This window comes from Vitis vinifera, chromosome 6 (assembly GCF_030704535.1).
Source record: "Vitis vinifera cultivar Pinot Noir 40024 chromosome 6, ASM3070453v1".
In the NCBI taxonomy this organism is placed as follows: Eukaryota; Viridiplantae; Streptophyta; class Magnoliopsida; order Vitales; family Vitaceae; genus Vitis; species Vitis vinifera.
Genome location: NC_081810.1, coordinates 3,625,616 through 3,636,906, shown reverse-complemented (window position 1 = coordinate 3,636,906; position 11,291 = coordinate 3,625,616). Strand labels below are relative to the sequence as shown.

Genomic DNA, 11,291 nt, shown 5'->3' with positions numbered 1-11,291 from the left:
CTCCAAAAGGAGACTTTTCCTGCATTGGGTATCTTTAGTTCTGTTCCAATTTTTAGTATTGATGATTATCATGACTGTTCGAACTTAAGTCTGTTCTTCTCTTGTGATTCTTTTTACATCTTTATTTCCTTTTATATATATATATATATGTAGTTTTATCTCAATAACCTGTTGCCCCCTCCATGGCTGTGATAGAATTCATTTGTTATCCCCTCCTAAAGATGGATGGTTTGATAATCGCTTTGGCCAAGAGTTCTAATAGTACAATACCATGTAGCTAATTGGTAACAAGATGATAAATACAACATTTCTTACCCCAAATTGGGAAAAATACAAAAAATAAAAGAGAACAAGAAGATCATATCACTGTGGAATGATCCTGGGTGCTTGCTGTCAGTGGCTTATAGTAGGTAAATCAAGCATCAGGCTGAACAGAGTTGGCTCGGGTCAAATTGGCTCGACGTGTGACCGCCACATAGTAAACACCCATTGCCAAAAGCACAGCAAACACAAACCCAAACACAATGCCCGCAATTCCTCCAGCTCCCACCCGGTTGCTTGATGCTTTGCTTTGATGCGCTAGACTGGCTTCCACCTGCGCTGCCATAGGCAATGGTGAGCAGTTTGATGCAGCACAAGGGTTTTGGGTGCTTGGTTTTTGGCCGTTCGGATGGAAGAAATCAAATGCAGATGGCGAGAAAGCCATCGGGTTCTCATAAGCAAGCCCATGGGGTGCTCTTCCTTGAGCTCTAGCTAAGGAGAGAAGGGCAAGAGAAAAGAAGAGCAGGAAAGAAGCCGCTGGATTCATGTTGTTCACTTCTTTTGCTTTTGAATAACTTGAGGCTAAAGAAGCAAGAGCTTTTGAGTGTTGAAATTTTGGGGGCTTTGAACTGGCTTTTATAATGCCTTGGGAAGTGCTTGTTCCTTGGAGTTGAATTCAAGAGGGAACAAAATGATGGGAATGTGTTCTCTGCCAATGTTGGTCACCCCAAAATGCCCTTTCTAAGGTTCATTTTTTAGCACTTGCTCAATCCCATATGGGACACCTGGTTAAGCAAAAAGCTGCAGTGAAGGAAGTGAGATGAAGTTACCAAGGTATGATTGTCACTTATTATGATTAATCCTCCTCATAAGCTTATTGATTATGTTGGCCCTCAAACTCATGTCTTCTATTCTCCATTGCCGTGTTAAATTATATCCCCATCAATAAGTGAGTGCAGAATTGGAAGAGCGGCCTTGTTTTTATGTGTTGTTGCCTTTGTTAATGGTTCTAAGTAATGGAAGCATGAAGCGTTTTCACTTTTGCTTGGCTTCAAGGATCAGCAAAGGGCATATCTCCCTTTCTCTCTCTCTCTCTCTCTCTCTCTATATATATATATATATATACACATATATAAATTTGATGAGTGTAATTATTATAATGGAGTGTATGTATTTCCTCACCTGCCTTGGGGACATTATTGCAGAGGGGGAGGCGCATGCCAAACCTGAAATCAATGCAATTCTTTTCCTCTACATTTTACATTAAAATTATGTGTCTTGCTCACGCTTTCTTCCTTATCATATTCCACTTGTTTGCTTTTTCATTCAGATGGTGACCTATCCTTCATGTGGGAAGGCCCATTTATGATTTGCACAGGATCCTTGTCCGAGTTAATGGGCCCTTTGGGCTTCACATGTTTTACCAGAGCACCACCTCCCAAATCACAAGACTTGTCTGTGTGTGTAAACAGGGGAGGACAGAGATGATTCTCTGTTCTTTTCGTGTCATTAGTCCATGATTCCATGGTCCATACCCTTTCAACAAAGCCCATGTGAATATGATGGGCTTTCAAAGAATCCCACTAGGAAATGTGGACCCGTCCCTATGTGAATGGAGGAATGGAGGAATGGAGGAATCCTATTTCTTCTAAGGGCTGGAGGGTACCTTTTTAAGTTTTGCTTTTACCAATAAAATAGGTATTAGGAAATTTTCTGCAATTTGTTCTTGACTTCCTATTTTTCTTTCCTAAATTCCCGAGGGTACCATTTTTTCTGCATCCATGGCAGATTCAAGAAACCTTAACGATCCGGAGGACATGTTTAAGTTTATATATTGGGTAGATGGAGAGTTCATATCTGTTTGTTACCCCACTATGAGAAATCGAATTTCCCCGTAGGTAACCATAGCAAGACCACCCTGCACCATACCCACTTTCAAGCCAGCTTGTGTTTCCCATTTCACCTCCCAAGACGCATGTTCCTCCATTTTTTTCAACTCCATCTGTGCAAGGTTAACCCAAGTGTCATTAATCACCAACAACACTTAGATCTTGGCCCTTGGTGACATCCTTTTCCTATACATTCTGAAGAAGATGGAAAAGGAGAGTACATACTTCTTATGTCCTTTGAAAAGGTCTCGTTCCCTAATTCTTAACCTTCCTGAACTTAATGAAGATCATGAAAACAGAAATGTAGAAGTTAGTAGCGATTAGGAATTTGACGCTGAAGACCATGCCAATTGTGGGTTGCGCCTACATAAAAGCTGTGTAATGAGGGTGCTAAAGTAGCAAAGTGTCTCTTTTTGCATAATCATGTTTTGTTTTGTTTTGTTTGTTTGTTTTTTGTATTTTAAGAAACACTAATGCTAGTGTGATTATAGGTATATAAAAATATCTTTGTACCAAGTATAACACAAAAAGGAATAAAATAAGGGCAACTCAGATTTCTCTCATGCTATCATTTCTCTTCACGGTATCAGAGCTATTAGACTTCACTCCGATATCACTGTTCAATAAAATGATTATATCAACACTTTTTGGTTCATCATCTTCGTTGATTCAAGTGATGAATCCAACCACATTGCCAATTGCAATGAAGCTTGATGAGGATAACTTTCTTCTTAGAAAACAACAAATCTATGTTGTAATTCGTGATTAGGGTTTGATGGTTTTACTTTAGGCACCCTTTTCTGTCCTCAACCTAGATTATGAATTGTGGCAATGTTAAGATATGTTGACCGTCTCTTGGCTTCTTGGCTCAATTTCCATAAGTATCCTTCCCAATTGGTTGGATGCACTACTTCTCATGAGATTTGAGCTACCTTGACTCAAAACCGAGCTCATTTAATGCAATTCATATTTGAATTACAGAAGGTAGTTTAGCTATGAGAGATTATTTGAACAAAATGAAGACCATTATGGATTCATTTGCCTTGGTTTGTGATATTCTTTCCATAAGAGATTAGATACTAGCTATTACCGATGGATTAGGCCATGATTATGAATCCATCATTAAGCAAATCACATATAAGAATGTCCACAAACTGACTCATGTAATTGCATTGTTGCTTACACATGAAAAATGGCTTGAGCACTATAATACCAATGCCTCTAATATCGTCCCAACAACTGAGGTCACCTGTTAAGAATCCATAAAAGGAATTCACTCATCTTGATTAGAGAAATTCATTATAGAACTCACAAATTCATGGTAATTCATGCACCAAGTTTCATAGTGGTACATGAGGCAAAGGTTGAGGATATGGTGATAGAAGTATTAATAAGCCTCAATGTCAACTCTATAGGAAAATGGATCACACTGTTCTCAAATGTTACCATTGTTTTAACCCATTCTTTACTGGTATTTCCGGTTACCCCTTAAATTCACATACTGGCACTACCATCTTAGGATCCTCTAGCAATGCAAGCTATGCCTACAACACCAAACACTCAAGATGATGAGGCTTGGTTTCTAGACACTGGTGTAACAATCATGTCACAAATGAATTCAACAACCTAAGCGTAGGAGTTGATTATCATGGCCCTAATAAGCTGCATATGGGTGATGGTACGAGTTTGGTTATTTCTCATGTTAGACATTCTATTTTTTTCAAGTCTTCATTCTTTTAAATTCTTCATTTTAAGAAGCTTCTTACGTTCCAAAAATAGCTAAAAATCTCATTAGTGTCTCAAAATTTGCCAAGGATAATGGAGTTTACTTTGAATTTCACTATTCTCTTTATTTGGTAAAGGATGTGGTTATTAGAGCCATTGTACTCAAAGGAACTCTTAAGAATGGACTTTATCAATTTCATCTTCCAAGACTCTCATATCCTTCAAGTCAGTCTTTCACCAGTCCAACTAGGTGTCATCATACTCTAGCTTCATCTTCAACAAATCGGTTCTCCAACACCCTTCAGTCTCCAAGGTTTATAGTAAACAACCAACTTATGTTCTAGTTCAAATTTCAATTCAATTCATTGTAATCAAAGCTCAATGTCTAACCTTGATCTTAGGTATCAAAGACTTGGTCATCCAACTGATAAGATTGTCAAAATTCTCTTGAATCAATGTAAAAGAAAATTTTCTAGTAATGAGAATTTTTCATTTTACATAGCTTATCAAAGACTTGGTCATCCAAGTTATAAGATTGTCACAATTCTCTTGAATCAATGCAAAAGAAAATTTTCTAGTAATGAGAATTTTTCATTTTATATAGCTTAATTATCAATTGGGCAAAAGCCACAAGTTACTTTTTCCAACTTCAAATTTTGCTCATAACACTCCATTAGAGTTTGTTCACTTAAATGTTTGGGTCCTTGCTCTCACCCTCTCATAATGGTTTTCAATATTATGTGAGATTTATAGATGTTTATTCAAGATTCACATGGCTTTACTTCCTTAAAGCTAAATCTGAAGTGTATTCAAATTTTCATAATTTCAAAACACAAGCAAAACTTCATCCTAATTGAAAATTAAAAACTCTTAGAACAAATTAGGGTGGAGAATTTCATTCTCTTACTTCACCATTTCATAATTTTGGAGTTGTTCATCAACTCTCATGCTCCCATACCCTTGAACAAAATGGTGTTGCAGAAAGGAAATATGGAGACATTGTTGGAAAAAGTCTCTCTTTCGTTGCTCAAGCCAACTTCCCAATTCAATATTAGGATGCAACTTTCACTACTACTGTTCACATCATTAATCAGCTTCCCATTTCTATTCTTAACAACGGAAGTCCATTAGAAGTCCTCTTTAAAGTTCAACTAACTACTCTTGAGTTCAAGTTCTTTGGTGGTCAATGTTTCTCTTACATTCAACCTTACAACAGTCACAAACTTGAGTACAAATCTCTCTCTCGTGCTTTCCTTGGTTATAGTCCTTCCCATAAAGGCTACAAATGTCTTACCTCCAATGGTCGAGTATATATCTCCAAGTATGTTACTTTCAATGAAACTGTTTTTCAGTTTTAGAGCATTCCCTCTTTATCTCATTTTCTATCTATTAATCTACAACCAACTGTCTTCTTTCTACCTTTTGCCCCTCCTCTTATTCCACCTTCAATTCTATCTCTATCTATCCGTTCTATTGATTCTTCCCTTAATACATCTTCTTATCTTCTATTCCTGAATTTAAATTCTTACCATCTCATTCTTCAACCCTTGCACCAGTTGATCAGGCCTCATGTGGCCTTACTCATACCAATACTCATCTCATGGTTACTTGGGCCAAGGTAGGCATTTTTAGACCCAAAGTTCCCATTGCTTCTATGAATGAGGATGTAGAACCATCCACTGTTGCTGCAACCTTATCAAATGTGAAATGGAAACAAACCATGGAAGAAGAGTTCACTGCTCTCAACAAGAATAACATATAGACCCCAATTTCTCCTCCTTTAAATAGAAAGCTTATAAGTTGCAAATGGATCTTTAAAATCAAAAGAAATGTTCATGGTTTTGTCTTTCAATATAAGGCTAGACTAGTTGCCAAAGACTACAATCAACTTGTTGGTTTTGACTTTATTGAGACATTTAATCCTATGGTTAATCAAGTTAACATTCGTGTAGTTCTAATTGTGGCTCTCCTACATGAAAACCCTTAGAATCACTTTTCTTCCTTCTTTTTTTTTTTTTTATAATTAGGGAGATTGTTAAAGAATTTCAACCATCTTCGTAACTAGTTTGAAAAGAAAATGAATTGTTTAAGAATGAAAATATCTTTTCTTATTACTTTTTAAATCATGTTCTTATTTTACTTATGTTATGTTTCTGAATTCATGATATTTTTTAAATCAAAACTTAGCAAAGGCTTCTTCATTCGATCTACAGCCCATTTGGGAATGGTTTGAAGAAAAATCTATAACACTTTAATCATATTAGAAACGCTTTTAAGAAAAATCATATGTAAATTTTAAATGTGTTTTGATAACATTTTTAGTAATTTGTTATATGATAAAAAGTATTTACATGATTATCAAAAATTTTAAAAGTGATTTTCAAAAATTTTATTAAACACAATATATTTTTAGAGTCTGTTTGATAATGATTTCTAAAAATGTTTCGTCTGAAAAGTGTTTTCTTTTTTAAAACGAAAAAAAGGTATTTGATAAATTTTAAAAAACAGTTTTCAAAATTTGGAAAATCACTTAAAGCCTATTTGACAGTAATTTCAAGAAGCGTTTCTAACATTTTTAATATTTAAAATTTTTTATCATTCAAGTGTTTGAAAAGTTAGAAATGTTTTTTAGAATCAATATCATACTTACTCTTATAGTATTGAATAATCACTTATAATATTTTTTGAAAAAACACTTTATAGATAATTTTCATAAAAATACTATTAAACACACTTTTAATCCCTTTCAAACACTCACTAAAAAATGTTTTGAGGAAAAAATACTATTAAACTGACTCTTAATCCCTTTCAAAATTATTTCTAAATGGATTATTATGGAAATTTTAAATTTTAAACAATATACATTCTAATAAAAAGAACAAATGAAGACAGGATCAAAGTCATCAAACTTCCATTATTGTTTATGTAATCCTTTACTAAATCAACAATATTGATACAATCTTGTTTGAAGAAATAATTTTTTGATTTCTTTCTTTTTTTTTTTAAAAAAAAAAAAAAGGAAAATCAAACTTATGTTTTTCAGCCTACTTCCCAATACAAATAAATATTATAGAAAAATTAAAATGAGAAAAAACTTAACATTACTTTTATTAGCTTTAAGAAGCTACAGAGAGATGGCGTGTACAATGGAATGAGAAAATGCAGAGAATGAAGACTAGGGCATTAGAAATCAGCCAAAACGTCTCTCTCCCATTATGTAAGCCCAAATAGCAAAAACCCCACCTCTCAACTCCCCCATAATTTAAGCCAAAAAGTGTGTCATGCATCAAACAGCTATATCTCCACCTACTCTGCCCTACAAAATGACCCTTAAAGTCATAAAATAAAGACAGAGATAAGGTTGATAATTAGACCATGGAATCCCAAGCCCTTATTGACCTAATACTTATTTTATAATCTCTTCATTTTCCCCTCTCTTTTCTTTATTGTTTCCTCTCGGCAACTACTAATAAAGAATCAAATCCATCATCTCACTGCCAAGAATCCACCACCACAAAAGCCAACCCTACCATCATTTTTGGCTTTCACTTTCTACTTCTATATTAATTAAACTGGTGATCATATAGTAGTTAAATGGATTGAGGATAAGAATGCTTAGAATGAAGCAATAAAAAAGTTGGGAAAATAAAACAAGTATTGCTGCTTAGTGAAAATGATGTCCATAGTCATAAAGAGGGCTGAAGGTATGATGAGCAGTGTGAGGAGACACCTGTCTAAACTTTTTTGTTGATCGAAGTGTTCTTCAATTCAATGCAAGAGTAATCTGAAGTTTTTGAATGAATTCTTTAATGGAAACAGTTGAAGAAACATGATCAAAGATTTTGTTATGCAATTTTTCGGATTCAAGTGATGGTTAATGAAAAGTTCCTTCTTGCTATCTAGTCTGGTAGAAGATCATTTTAAAGTTAACAAAGTCCCATTGACTAGTTAGTACATTAGAAAATTAAAGATGCTTTATCACAAGAGTTGTTGATCTTATCAGATAGGGTTCTTGAATAAAAAACAAGTCATTATTGCCCTCCAACTTTTTAAAAATTTATGTCTTGGTATCATCTTGATTTCGATCTAAAATATTGTGATCCTTCTTTCCACTAAAACGACCTAGAGTAGAGCTACCTTAAGATGGAAGCATGAAGATGACACCATTCCAAGCGAAAAAGAAGGGAAAAAGGAAAGGGGTGATGGAGATTGAGGAGCATAGCCATTTACTAGAATAATGTGGAAGCATCATTATGAATACACCAAGTAGAAAGAGAGAGAGAGAGGAGGGAAAAGAAAAAAGATGACAACATACAGCACTTGAAATATATTTAAAGAGACATGGCCAGATAAAAGCCAAATTTATCTACAATTCCATGGTTCCAAGGGAGGGAGAGAGGGAGAGAGGGAGAGAGAGGGGGCAGATAGAAGAGAAAAAACACTGGAAAGAGATTGAGACCGATTTGCATGTACTAATACTCCTCCACCATTGATGTTATTCTTGTTGCAGAAACCATCACCATCACCATCACCAGCTAGCGTCCAAAACCTAGGCATTGCTCCTGAAAGATCCTAGAGCTTTAATGGCCGCTGCTCTCAGAATATACTGGTGGTAGAATGCAGCAATGGCAGCTCCAATGAATGGTCCGACCCAGAACATCCACTGTATCAAAAAATAAAAATAAATAAATAAAAAATCATCAAAACTAGAGTATTATATACGTACAGTGGGGACTCAGGGAGGAGGAGGACATACATGGTCATCCCAGGCCTTGTCGTTGTTATAGATGACAGCAGCTCCGAAGCTTCTAGCCGGGTTGATACCGGTGCCGGTGATGGGAATTGTTGCCAGGTGAACCATGAACACCGCAAATCCGATGGGCAGTGGTGCCAAAACCTTTATTAATTCACCAATAAATAATAATTAATTACAAATTATATATATGTTGATAAATGAACTTGCCAAGGAAAGAACTGGAGATAGGGTGCGTACAGGAACATGGGAGTCTCGGGCGTTCCTCTTGGGGTCAGTGGCAGAGAAGACGGTGTAGACAAGAACAAAGGTGCCGATGATCTCAGCACCCAATCCCACGCCCTTGTTGTAGCCACCAGCCAGCTCGTTTGCTCCCCCACCGTACCTATTGTAGAGCGAAGACTGAAACGCCTTCACCAAGCCCACACCGCAGACTGCACCCAGGCACTGAGCTATCATGTACATGAGAGCCCTCACCAGCGACACCTTCCTCGCCAAGAACAGCCCAAAGGTCACCGCCGGGTTTATGTGTCCTCCTGCGTACATTACAAATTGACAACCACTCACTCATGATTTTATTAAAGCCTGAAATGCGCCCTTTTTTTCAAACAGGTAGACCGTGACTTTCTATTTCAAGTTAAGTAAAGCTGGAAAGAAAAAGCCCAGGGAACTAACCGGAGATGCCGGCGGTGCAGTAGACTAGGATGAAGATCATTCCGCCGAAGGCCCAGGCGATACCCAAGATGCCCACGCCCCCGCATGGGTCGGTGTCGGACTGGCTCTTGTATCCGATCACTGTTAGGACAGTGATGTAGAGGAAAAGCAGGGTGGCGATAAACTCGGCGATGATGGCTCTGTATAAGGACCATTGTGTTAATTCATCTGGGTCGATCAGCGGCGCCGGAGGTGGATCATGGTAGTCCTTGTTCGAAAACTCTTGTCCCGAGGTTTCAACGTCTTTCGTCATTGATTACCACCGCTGTCTCGGCAAACTTTTACACAAGAGAGAGAAAGCTTTGATGTGAGGATGGATAGACGAGAGCAGTGCAGGTGGGTATATATGGAGAGTGGGAGAGAGTCAAAACGCTGCGTTTTGAGGAGAGAATGCATGAAATGGAAAGAATGAACTAATCAAGTTTAGCATTAATTAATGTATTATTATTATTAACAAGTGAATGATGAATAGCCGCCCAAATGACTTGATTTTGGATTATAAATTCATAAATACGTTAGATTGGCCCCACCAACCATCCCCTCAACGGCTCTTACCCCTGACCTTTTACCTTGTTAATGTATGAGACCTTAAATGCCGGAATGCGACCTCCATGGTTGAACCTTAAAGCACTCAACGTCCCTATTACCCTCACAATTCAACCCTACAACGGTCTAAAATGCTACAGAATTCACATTTTTTTCAATTGTCCAGCAAAAGCAGATTAAATGTGGGGCACAATTATTAATATGATTATTATATGGGGAAGCAGGAAGAGGGGTGGGTGGGTGATGAATCATGAATGTAGTGCCAGAGAAAGTTATCTGGACTTATACCCAAAATCTGAAGAAGGATTGTAACATATGCTGGCCTCTTCAATTATGGGAATGCTCGTACCTTTGACCATCTTTCATGTCATTCCCATTCCAGCTGGATATAAGATTCCAATTCTGTCTCTGTCTCCTTTCTTTTTTCCTTTTCTTTAGGTTTTTGGTTTTCCCCTCCATTCATCATCGATGCCCAGGCCCAGGGTTGGCAAATTCAATCCCAAAACTTTCGAAAATTTAAAATTAATTTTAATATAATAAATTAATAATCTCCTTTTTCTTTTAATTTGATCAGTCTATCATATTTATATATATATAATAATTAAAAAATAGCTTTAAAAAACTATTTTTTGTTCTTTAATTTAATAATAATTTTTAAAAAAAATATTTGAAGGGTCATATTTTTCTTTTAGCTTTAAAAATAAGTGAAAATAACTCTACTTATTTTTTAAAGTTATTCTTTATTTTATTTTTAAAAATAAAAAATTAATTTTAAATCACGTCATCAAACAGGCTTTAACATCGACATGTTAGACTATTTTTTTCAACTTGTTTTTAAAAATTATTTTTTATTCTTTAACTTAAAAACAAACTTTAAAAAATATAATTAAATCGTCTCATGCATTCCTTTTTATTTTTAAAAACTGATAAAAATAATTCATATTTGATCTTTAAATATTATTCTCTATTTTACTTTGTTTTTAAATATTATTTTCATATAACAATATTAGATATTTTAAAAAATAAAAGATTATTTTTAAATCACAGGACTAATTAGACTCTAAATTTGTAATTATTTATTGATTTAGTTGTTATAATTCGGTGATGTTTGCATTTATAATTTATTATTTATTTAGAACTTTCATTTGTGTAAATCCAAAATGGACCATAAAATAACACATTTCAATCTCAATAACAAAACCGACCACCATATTCTATTGGAGGAAAAATGATGAGATGAGCCGACCACCGTCGCCGTCACCATGTCCGGCGGTCATCTTCCTCAAGGGCTAGACTCTCTCCGCCAATCACATCAATATTGTACCATTTTTACACTATACACTTTTATAATCCAATTGCTGCTGGTTTTCTAGATTTAAAAAAGAAAAGGTAATGGGGCGGAG

At 35.8% G+C, this 11,291-nt stretch overlaps 2 protein-coding genes across 2 annotated transcripts; both read right to left on the bottom strand.

The window, feature by feature from the left end:
* Nucleotides 1–241: 241 nt before the first annotated feature.
* Nucleotides 242–864, bottom strand: LOC100853079 (uncharacterized). The gene has a single exon (XM_003632062.4). It carries the CDS (start codon nucleotides 806–808, stop codon nucleotides 416–418), a length of 393 nt encoding a protein of 130 aa, XP_003632110.1. The 5' UTR covers nucleotides 809–864; the 3' UTR covers nucleotides 242–415.
* A 7,553-nt stretch (nucleotides 865–8,417) lies between these two features.
* PIP2 (aquaporin PIP2) lies at nucleotides 8,418–9,608 on the bottom strand (the record flags this gene model as incomplete). The annotated part of the gene is given in 4 exon segments (NM_001281127.1): nucleotides 8,418–8,538; nucleotides 8,632–8,772; nucleotides 8,869–9,164; nucleotides 9,304–9,608. Coding segments are annotated over 4 exon segments (843 nt in total).
* Nucleotides 9,609–11,291: the final 1,683 nt, after the last annotated feature.

Excerpts from the sequence above, each read along its gene's own strand:
- LOC100853079 (XM_003632062.4), bottom strand. The coding sequence starts at position 808 with ATGAATCCAGCGGCTTCTTTCCTGCTCTTCTTTTCTCTTGCCCTTCTC.